This window comes from Chironomus tepperi, unplaced genomic scaffold, assembly GCF_022539635.2.
Source record: "Chironomus tepperi strain 1889 unplaced genomic scaffold, CSIRO-AGI_Ctep_v1 contig_269, whole genome shotgun sequence".
Taxonomy (NCBI): Eukaryota; Metazoa; Arthropoda; class Insecta; order Diptera; family Chironomidae; genus Chironomus; species Chironomus tepperi.
The window spans coordinates 304705-316557 of NW_027226391.1; the positions used below are offsets into that span (position 1 = coordinate 304705).

Genomic DNA, 11853 nt, shown 5'->3' on the forward strand with positions numbered 1-11853 from the left:
CAACAATTTTTCATTTATCATATGATTTATTAGGTATATAAGCACTCGTGGATGCCTAAAGAAGCAGAGTTGCGAAACAGACACCTGGCATAGACAAAAACCTTACAAATTCCTGATAATTCTTCTTACAAAACCATACAAATTATCAAGAAATTGTACAGTTTTTGCCTGTGCCAGGGACCTGTCTGGCAACTCTGCCCTAAAAGTATAATCAATTCATTTCATGCGTTTGACTAGTAAATAACGACTTCTTTTAATTTCAACACTACTACTGGATACATCAAACGGATGAAAGTAAAAATTTGTATTTCTACCCGAAAAAAAAAAAATGTTGATTCATTTCACTGTGACATGAACATATACATACGACATTGCATATATTTTATATATTTGCCACCATTCACGCCGTCAATCATCATTAACTTCCGAAACGCTTAATGGTTCCTTTTCAACTACAAACAAAGAATTTCTAATTAAATGAATGAATGAATGTCCTGTCATTGACGTCACCCATCCATTTATTTATGATAATGTCCAACAACAACAAAATGTAAATATAGATTGAGTAGGATGGAAAATTGAATTTTCATTCAAAGTCAATCAGCATGAATTTACAAAAAAACTTATTTATTCGCTTCATTTTCATACATAGAGTGTACTTGTTATGTCTACATTGGGGGTAGCTTTACAAATTAATTGATGAAAAGCTGTAGCAGGATTTGGACTTTTCAATATATTTTTGACCGTTAGAATTCGAATAATTTTTGACTGTTAGAATTTGGATTTTTTTGATCCGTTAAATTTTGAATATTTTTTATCCGTTAAATTTTGATTAATTTTTGACCGTTAAATTTTGAATCATTTTTTATCGATAGATCTCGAATATTTTTTGGCCGTTAAATCTTGAATCATTTTTGGTCGTTGCATTTTGAATTTTTTTTGACCGTTAAATTTTGAAAAATCATTTAATTTCAATGCAGGTGTATATGCATGAAAAATGCTCGATTCTCGGTCATGATTTATTACATTTACATTAGTTTTTTGATTTCCTTTTTCCTTTTCACCCGTTCCTTTCCTTTTCACACAATAAATTGAATGAATGCATGAAGAAGTTAATAACGTGTAGCAATTTTCTATTCATGCATTAAAGTAAACATTCTATTATGTTCGTTTTACGAACTTTTGAATAGCAATAAAATAAACCAGAAAAAAAGTTTGGAACCATAATAAAAACAGAAGAAATATGTTTATGTGAAATATAATAAGCATCAGTCAAAAAATCGTATAAATATAAATATATGGCGAATATACTCCGATTTTATTGACAATATAATAAAAGAGAGTGAAGCAGTTGAGGAAATTTTGTCAGATTTTCTTAAAGAACTATACGCATTTTACAAGTAAACGTGACGTAAGCTGTTCAATTGTTTTGCTAAGGTTTTATCCACTTTAATCCATGAAATGAAGTCTATCCGTATGGAAAGTCATGAATTTTATACGAGCATTAAACCGATTAAAGGTTTCAGAGAATTTCCTTCACCATCTTCGATGAATTTTAAGTTCGACTTGTACAAAAGCATGTGGGATATATGTATGCTGTTTGCTTCAAGCTTAGCATCTTATCAACAAGATGAAGACTTTAAAATATACTCTAAATCGTAAAAACATCAGAGAAAATTCAATCAAAGAAAAATTGCTTCAAGCCAACATAAAATGAGAGTCGTCCATGTCATCTGGTGACTAGATCAACAAATAGACTCAAAAAATCTATATAAAGGAAAGGCAAATCGGTTCAATTCAAAGCTGAGCTTTGTATTTACAGACTATTATATCTAACCCATATCAGATTTCTTTTTATTGAGTTTCAAATAAAAAGCACTAAAAATTGTTATTCAGAAGCGGAACTATTGGAAATTTAAGGCTTTTTGGTAAAACTATATGCTAATCATCACAATATTTCAACATTTTTAGTAGTTAAATTAAATAATATTTTTAATCCATGGATTAAACTAATTCCAACTTTTAATCCTAGGATTTAGTTAATCTTTGGATATCGTCAATAACATTTACTTAATTCTATATACTTAATATTTTATATATTTTGAAATTCTCTCTCTGACCATCCAAAAACAATTTTTATGATGAAAACATTCTTTAAATTAGATTTCGGTCTTCTTCAAGTCTATTTTATGAGCAATATTTTTATCATTCATAACTTTTAATGACTTTTTTGTTTTATAAAATCGATAGAAACTTATTTTTAAAAATAAAAATTATCATATCTGTTATGGTCGGAAACCTCACAATGCTTTTGTGCAAAATCGTGGTAAATAATTTAAATAAAAACTAGAGCAGCTCAACACCTTGAGAATATCTGATAAAATAGCTTCAAGGAAATGATATATATATAGCAGCCCCTAAAGGAAACAAACTGACATTAATCTCTCTTGAAGAATAGATGGGAAGCTAAGGTGTGCATAAGTATATAATAATATACATTATTTGATAACGTATTTCAACTATCTATATCTATCTAAATATCATGACCTTATGGGGTTTTTCCTCTTTTGTTACTTTTTTTTTTTTTATTATCCATAATAGTTCTCATTTATTTTTTATATTCTCATCTTTATCATCACTTTAAGCCTCTCCTTATGGAAAATGATAAAAAACAGAATGTCTAACAATAGAATATTTGAGTATATAGAACAAAAATAAAAGAATAAAAGATTTATCGAGATTTATCACTTTATGTAATCCTTTTGTCAAGGATGTTGTCGACGTGGGCTTGCCCGTATATTTATTCATCTTGTACATCACCTACTTCATCGTCTCTTCCTACACTATCCACATCTACAACAATAGCATCATCGTGTGAATTTTCAATTGTTTTTCGTTCAATCGACGATTGTTGATTGCCATCCTGATTAGTGTTCCTGATTAAATCTGATTCTAGAAATTCCACCAACTGTCATTTTCAGTTTTAGTATATTTTTTTTTGTTGTACGTGTTTTATCCATATTTAATATCAAGAAAATGAACGCGCGTGATATCGTCCGTAGCGAATGTTGAATGTAGCGAGAAGGAAAGAAAAGAAAATTATGAATTAGAATGGAAATGAAAATTAAAGTCAAATAATGTCGAAAAAGCTTTCATTGAAGGAAAAATTTTGTGTAATTTTTTTTTCCATAAGCGATGTAAAAAAGCCTTTCGTACGGAGCAATTTATCTTTAATCAGCATGGCTTATTAGTCATTTTGACTGTGCTCATACTCATTATTTGTTTATCGTTTTTGTATCGACGATGTTAATAAATCGTAACTAATTCACTTAATAATACATCATGGGCCAAATAGTAGCTTTACGTCGTTAAGGACTGTCATTATCTTTAATTTGTCAAAATAACGGTTATTACGAATTCAAAATTTTTTGAACTTGAGAGACGCAAAAATTCAAATTTGTGATGAACATTAGAAATTCAAATTTATGAGATCCGTTAAAAATTCAAATCTGATTTAGCAGATATTAAAAGTTGTAATTCTTGTGTATTCAACCTTGATTGAAAGCACACAAACGAGCATTTCATGCATGAACTCTTTTGAAGTTTCAACGCTTCCATCAGAAAAATTCCAATTCAATTCCAAATCACTGCGTCTTAGCAATTTCAATTGAATTCAGCAACAATATGAAATTTCACTTTAAAATGAAGCATTCTAAAGTCGACAAGGAAGCTCTCGAAAACAAAATCAGAAACCATAGATGTGCCTTAAAGTCAAACGTAGCAAATATTAAATAAACGATCTCGGATTTCCACTCTAATAGATCTCTGTTAGCTTTCTTACGTAAAATCAAATAAGAAACGAGAGTCGTTCAACATAACGACTACTTATGCTTTATAAAGAGCAGTATGAGTAGTCACATCATTACTGTAAATTTTCTTATTCAATCAGTTTATTTTATCATCAAAATTTCCACTGAGATCTAAATGCGTTCCAATTAGTTAACAAATTGACTCACTTAAAATTCATATCCATTACCCAGTTCTTTACAAGAAAATTCAAGATATGCGGTTGGTGCTCTCTCGACTGACTACTACTTAGTATGATACTATTACATTAATGGCTTTCAAAAGAAAAACTTTTTTAATAATGTAATTCAATTTATGACATAATAATGAAAACGTTATTATCTTCAGTCATTTGTGTGTTCAGCACGGATACATATAAATTTTCAACTACCCTCGACAAGTGATTGCGTACGGCTATGACGTTATCAACATCCACTCATGTGGATAGTAAAGATCAGAACTCAAATTCGACTTGAGTCATCTTGACCCAGTTCTTCTAAAGGTTAAAGGTGAGTATGGTCGAAAACCACATCAAGGACGTCACTGGCACACGACCCCATATTCATAATTTTACCGCAAAATATATTCATAAACATGTATAGTCAGTCATACACACTGAATTTTATTATCCCCAAATTGACTTTGTTTGCATACATATGACTAGTGGGGAAAAAAAACAGCACCAACAGCAACAATGTATATGTCTACTATGATAGGTGACCACAGTCGGTGGCATGAAATTATATCCAGGGTAAACGAATAGAAAAACTGACAGTTATTTTTGTATGGTTTTGCAAGAATTTGTACGTTTTTTAGCACCGGATATTTGAATAAAAAAATAACGGTAAAAATATAAAATTTTTAATGATAATTTTTGTTGATTTTTGCTGAATTAATCAAGTATATTGGCATTATTTCTGAAAGTTATTAACAAATTAACCGTAAAAATTTAGTTAAATGTTTTAAACTCAAGAAGAAATCAATTTTTATTTGTGATAATTTTTAACGGTTTTTTAAAATTCAAACATAAGTGCTAAAAGCAGGACACTGCTAAAATTGATTTGCTAAAAGCAGGACACTTTCCGTTTACCCTGGAATTATATATATATTTGATATAAAGCACCATAAAAATGTTCTGTATCTAAAATTTATGATTTCTCAAAACATATTTATGATCATGATTTTTATTATTATGTCTCTACGGCTGTTATCTGCATGCCAATGTAGCTACTTCATCCACAATCTTTTCTTTTTTGTGCTTTTGCTTTCTTTATTTTCGCCCCTTACATGTTGACTCAAAATGAAGAAAAAAGAGCTCCAAAAAAAAAGTCCATTAATCGTAAAGGAACTGGCGACAAAAAGTCTTGCCAACAAAAAAAGGCGGAAAAGCAAGTTCACTGTTTGCTGCCTGTGTTGATGTCAAATGTTACTTCGTCGACCCTTTCTTCTGCTTCATTATTATTTTACTAGATGTCAAGGATGTGTCAATAAGTAAAATTAGGCTGATACATATGATCTTTTTAATTTTTTTATATTTTTTGTTTCAATTGATGTGGAAGAATCAATCTTTCTGCTTCAGGTGATTCAAAACATGTCCTTTTTGACGCAAAAGCATAGAAAGCTTTGCTTCTTTTAACGCGAAAGCTTCGAATGTTTTGCTTCCTTGGACGCAAAAGCTTACAATGTTTTGCTTCTTCGGACATAAAAGATCCCAATGTTTTGCTTCTTTGAACGAAAAAGCTTTCAATGTTTTGCTTCTTTGGATCAAAAAGCTTACAATGTTTTGCTTCTTTGGACCAAAAAGCTTACAATGTTTTGCTTCTTTGGACGCTAAAGCTTTCAATGTTTTGCTTCTTTTGACGGAAAAACTAAGAAAATTATTGCTTTAGATACTGCAGTAATTTATACCTCAACTGAGGATTAAGCCAAAAAGTAAATAGAATCATAAAACAATAAAAACCAATAACATCAAAGATTCATCGACCCATCCTGAACAAGATGTATTTATTCACTCGAAAATGAGACTTTATTACTTGTGTTACTGTCATAAATTGAAGTCTAGTGGGAAAATCCCACCAGCTTATTTTAGCTTATAATTTCCAAATTGCAATAATAAAACTAATTCTCAAAGGATTTTCCTACAAATTTTCCATTCCCATACCACCTTGTTAACACTAATAAAATAAAATACTTAATTCCTCAGGCGTATATTTATTTTTAAATACTCTTTTTTACCATCCACAAAAGAATCTGAAGAAGTCATTAAGAGCTTTTAGCAAAACATTTCTTAAAGCACTTAATTTGTTGTTTATAAAACCATAACAATTGTGCTTTTTTTTTCATCCCTTATTTTAAAACCCACTTGCTTCTTTTTTGGATGATTTGCATGTGTGTGTAGCTTCTTAACACATCGAGTGCTTCCTCAACCGAAACTATGACAAGCAACAAAGGAAAAAAAAAGCACAGGAAAAGTCATAATATGAGGAGAAAAAAAACCTATCAACCGTCAGCATCATATAAGTGCTTTTTATCTCAATTTCGTATATTTTTTCAGTTCCTTTTTCCTTTTTTTTGCCATCTCTCGCCTGCCTCGTTTTTATTTCATTCACAGAAGGAATTGAATGTGTAAGAAAAAAAAAGTTGCAAAGAAGTCTGTTATTTGACAATCAAAAGGAAAATATATAAGAAGGAAACTTCATGCCTGAATGAATGAACCGAGAGAAAAATGAAAGAAAAACTTTTTTATTTCATTTTTTTTGCTACAATTTCAAGGACAATATAAAATGTCATGTGTATGACATTACGTTATATTACACACGTAAACAGTGTGGAAAATAACACATCAGCACAATAATGACTGAATATTTGACTTAGTTTGTTCCCACCCACAAAAATATGTGCCAAAGAATGAAAAACTTAAATTATTATTCCACAATTTTCTCTTTGTATAACAAAAGTTTCAATGCCCTTTGATGTAAAGCAGACTTTGTGAAGCATATGCTGGTTTTGTATGTCATGCTACACTTAGTATTAAAAGTTAACAAGATTTTTTTCGTTGCTAGAATATTACTTGCTGCAATGTAAAGTTGAACTAATTTTATGGTGCAATGACGAGAATGATTTAGTCATTGATTAATTAGATGGTCGTGTAAATGCATGTTTTACAGCTGTTTTTGAGATTGCTTAACAACTGCATTCAGGATTAATGATCTTTTCTGAAGAAAATCTCTTTGTGTCTTTTAAACGTATTTCAAAATTTTGAACTTTTGTGACTTGAGTTTAAAATTCGCATCTTCTTTGAGCTTTAACAGTATTTAGAACAAAAGATGCAGTTAATTCAAAAGAGAAGCGGAAAAATTTAAATCTTGTAAATCTTAGAAAACCGTTAAAAAACTGGTTTTAATTAAATTTTACGCTTTTCGAGCTGTACTTTCAGTTTATTTAGAACAAAAGAAGCAAACTATTCAAAAATGAAGCAGAAAAATTCAAATTCCGTAATACCGGTAAAAAGCCTTTACTTAATTTTGAGCTTTTCGAACAGAGCTTTCAGTGCAGCAAACAATCATAAATTTTTCTCTTTAAAACCTTGTAAGGAAATTGTCCTTAAAGAAAGAAAACACATAAAATTGAGTCGAAATAATCAACAGAAAGCTAGATAAGATCTCCGATATCGTACGATACTTATTTATTCTGTAAATATCAAGCTGTATTCAATTTCGATTTATTGCAAATGAGCACAAAAACATAACACTCGAAGCTACCAGAAGCTACAATGTTCCAGATCTCAAACTTTAGCCAAATCTGCTCTGTACAATAAAATATGTAACAAAAAAAATACTTTTGTATTGAATAAAAAGTTCAAATGGTTATCCGTAAAACTATTTACCACAGTAACGATACAGTAAATGGAATGATAAATTGAATGCTAGTGACTTCATGCCATCCATCGACCACAGATTATCTTTTTGTTCACACAAAAGAAACAAAAAAATAAACAATATCATGTGTTTAGGGTTGAAAATAAAATATTATTTTCATGACAATTGTTTTGCACGTTTCAAGCATTTACATTTTGTGTGTGGTTCTATTGAAAAATAAAAAATAAAATAATTCGGAAGCCTATCATCAACATAAAACCATAGATAAGAAGAGAAAAAGGCATTGAAATCAGATTGAATGTGATAAGAAAAAGAGACAGGCACAGCAGTGTGGTTTGAGGTATGTATAACAAGAATCTGATTTGTTTTGCTGCTATTTTTACGTAACACCATACAAGGCATGCAAAGAGATGTTATTTGTTCTGTCATCGTTATCATTCAATTGTGAGAGTTTCGTATTGGAATGGGGTGTGTAGTCAATGGAGAAGAAAATTCTATTTCTCAGTAATGTGACGCGTACGGAATAAAAAAATAATCGTAGATTGTCGCGCTGGGAATTACTATTATTATTTTTTAAAAATCATATTGCATAAAACAAAGGGAACAAATTCATTGCTCGTTCATGCATTTGCATAATTTTTAGATTTAAATTTAGCATCAGATCCGTAAGGATGCTATTTTCTTCGTCTTCTTCCCACGTTATCAACCCGAAAAATCGTCGATAAATTCATTCTTTCTCTCCACTTCATCTCATTCTTATGTATTTAAGTATTAAAGAAACATAAAAACTGGCACGAATGTAAATATCTAAATGCTTTCGCGTATTATGTCTATGTATATATGATGAGCTTGCTTCCTTGCTACTTTTAAAAGCTTTTTTACATCGTGTACTTGAGATGAATATTTCTCATCTTTTACATTTATATTTTTTTTCCCGCTTTGGTGTTTCCTTCTCCCTTTTTTTCACACGACACACAATACACAGCCTATGCTATTTGTCATGTCTTGCATGTCATTTCAAGCTTTTTCCACATAATAGGCAAATTTGCTTATATAATTTATATTTTTTTATACTTACCATTAAGGCGTCAGTATTTTGATTTGAGTTAACAGGATAGCGAATTTCAATCAGTGTCTTCATTTTTGATAAATATGTCTTTAATTTCTCTAAATCGTGCGGTGATACTTTGAAGACGTCATGAAAAACGTTATGCTTATCAGATAAATTATCATTATTTCTAAGCACGTAACTTTGATAGATGGAAATCAATAACAACAGTTGAAAAATTGTGCCCAGTTCCATTTTTGTGTCATCTGCATCCTTTTCATGTAATTGTAATAATTTGAAGAATTTGTTAACATCATACATCTTGTAATAATGATGAGTATCTTTCTTGAAGAAGTGTAAATAGAGTGACCAGAATAATGTTAAGGCTATGTAGAAGCCTAATCTATTAAAATTGATCATTTTTGTTAGTATAAAAAATGTGTTGTTGAAGTCCTGATTTAAAGTTTCATAAACTGTTTTCGTTATCAAGTGAACCTGTAAACGTTTAAACAAAATGATCTATAATTGACTTGTACTATGCATGCACGCGATGTAAAAAGAAATGGATGAATAAAATTGGAATATTAATACATAAACGTTTGTTCATGTCGAAAAAACATGCAAATCAACCATCACAGGCAGGAGATTTGACCTGAAGCGACTTTGTGTCCAAACAAATCAATATTTTTGGTGATTTAAGGATTATTTAAATTTTGATTCTCAACGGTTTTCAAAAATTTAAATTTTAATACAAATCACCTGAACTGAACTGAGATGAACTCAAATTATATGAACAAATCTCCAGTCTTTAAGTAAATATTCAAAAATTTATGATAACGGCTCCTGTAAACAGTCGTAAAACTGAGCCATAAAACTTCGCGAGATTGCCTTAAAGTCAATACTATGTTTTTATATATCTCAAGAGCACATAAGCGAATACAAATAGAAACTACTCAAATGAATATTTTTTCGCGTATTTGCATTGAACTCAAAAAGGAGGAAGGAAATAAAAATAAAGTTGTTGTTGTACAAACCTTCACTGGATCTTCTTCCCAATTCTTCGGTAGCAATTGAAAAATTTCATTGAGCAGAATAATTCCAATATCGCCTACAGAGTTTTCAACGAGTAGCATCTTAACACTAAATTTCATAATATCAAGGATTTGCCCAACTGTATCCATTGATTTCAATTGACCTCTTACAATCTGAATAATCTGTAAGATAGACATAATTTTTTATGAGTAAAAAATAAGGAAAATCGTTGATGGGGAGAAGAGATGAAAAATATTAAATTTAAGATGTAAATGAGTATTTTCAGCATGAAGGACGATAATCCGATAATTCTACTGCCATAATGATATTTTTCTCAAAGATTGTTATTATTATTTTTTCCCAACCATTACTTTCCATCAACCAGTAAGATCTCACTTGAACTTAAACAGAAGTAAAGTATTAATTAAAGGATTTAATAATTTTTCTCTGTTGTTTTTCAACATTTTTCTTATCAGTTTATTCATGGATGAAACTTTTTCAATTTAAATAATGAGCTTTTTATGTTTATGCTATATTTTTTATTTTTTTTTATCATCAATAACCGATTTGAATAAAGGCTAAAGTGCTGAATTTAATTAACACAACTTTTGACATGAGGAATAGCAACATAAGACATCAAACATGAATATTTGGCAATGTTTCAACACATGAAATGAATCTATGTCGGAGGTTGGTTTATTAAAACATATATCGTACCTATATGCATAAATTGAATTGAGAAGGAAAATGAGATATGAGAGGAAATTATAGAACATAAAGGTAAATAAATAAAATAGATTGAAAAAGGATAACGAAATGTCAAGATAATGTAATTTATTGATTTAATTTCACCTGACTTACTTCATCATATAACGAAATTTTATCACCGCTGTCAGTACATTTCTTAAAATCATTAATTAATTCCTTTAGCCTTTCATTAAACTTGTCATCCAGCCAATCAAATTGCACTTCCTCATCATCAATTTCGATAAAATTAATTGACAAATTTATATTTTGCATCACAATTTCCATGTTTTTTAACTTTAAAAATATATATTCTCTTTTAAACGCGAAACATAAATAAACAGACTTTTTGTCAATCAACGAAAAAAGTCACTTTTAGGTCCGTTCAGATCACTGTCTAAAGCATAACTGACGACTTTTTCCTCGATATAAAAGAATTTTTCCGCAAAAACATTGGAACTTCATTTCAAAATGACGTATATTCCTAAACCCTCCCTTAAATTAAATGAAAAATTCCTTCACCATCATCCCTAAATTAATGACGTCATTCATGAACGACCCCAACTTGTTCCATAGGAAAAATTGCACAATAACTTGGATTAGCCAACTGTGATTTACACAAAAAGATTAATTTAATTAAATTTCTGTATTAAACAAGCAATGGTTGACATAAATTTTAGTAAAGTGATACAAAATATTCCACTTATGCACACAAGAGCATCGCCACGAGATAAGAAGCTGTGGATTCAAAGATTAAAGGAAGAATATCAAGCACTTATCAAAGTAATTTGCTTAATTATCATAATTTATCCTTTATGCTGATTATAATCATTTGTAGTATGTAGAAATTAACAAAGCTAATGATTCTGATTGGTTTAGAATTGAGAGTAATGCTGATGGTACTAAATGGCATGGAACATGCTGGTTTATGTACAAGTTCCAGCGATATGAATTTAAACTGCAATTTGAGGTTTCTATACAGATTTCAGTCATTTAATTTTGTAATAATCTAGATAATCATTACAGATTCTAGTAACTTATCCAATGACAGCTGTGGAGCTTGAGATTCCTGAATTAGATGGAAAGACAGCGAAAATGTATAGAGGTGGAAAAGTATGCCTTACCACGCATTTTAATCCATTATGGATTAAGAGCAATGGAAAGTTTGGAATTGCGCATTTATTAGCTCTTGGATTATCTCCTTGGTTAGCAGTGGAAATACCAGAAATGGTTGATAAAGGCTTAATAAAAGCTAAAAGCAATACATAAATTTCGTAACGGTCATAAAATTTTCAAAATTTTCTT

General features: G+C 30.0%; 2 protein-coding genes across 2 annotated transcripts; one reads left to right on the plus strand and one right to left on the minus strand.

Moving 5' to 3' along the window:
- Positions 1 to 898: 898 nt before the first annotated feature.
- On the minus strand, positions 899 to 10996 carry LOC139091964 (uncharacterized). The gene is made up of 4 exons (XM_070642223.1): positions 10666 to 10996; positions 9807 to 9986; positions 8803 to 9267; positions 899 to 2968 (listed from the first exon to the last, which is right to left on the minus strand). Exons 1-4 carry the CDS (start codon positions 10834 to 10836, stop codon positions 2801 to 2803), a joined length of 984 nt encoding a protein of 327 aa, XP_070498324.1. The 5' UTR covers positions 10837 to 10996; the 3' UTR covers positions 899 to 2800.
- Positions 10997 to 11172: 176 nt separating this feature from the next.
- LOC139091975 (ubiquitin-fold modifier-conjugating enzyme 1-like) lies at positions 11173 to 11817 on the plus strand. The gene is made up of 3 exons (XM_070642237.1): positions 11173 to 11331; positions 11387 to 11518; positions 11575 to 11817. Exons 1-3 carry the CDS (start codon positions 11209 to 11211, stop codon positions 11815 to 11817), a joined length of 498 nt encoding a protein of 165 aa, XP_070498338.1. The 5' UTR covers positions 11173 to 11208.
- The last annotated feature ends 36 nt before the right edge of the window (positions 11818 to 11853 follow it).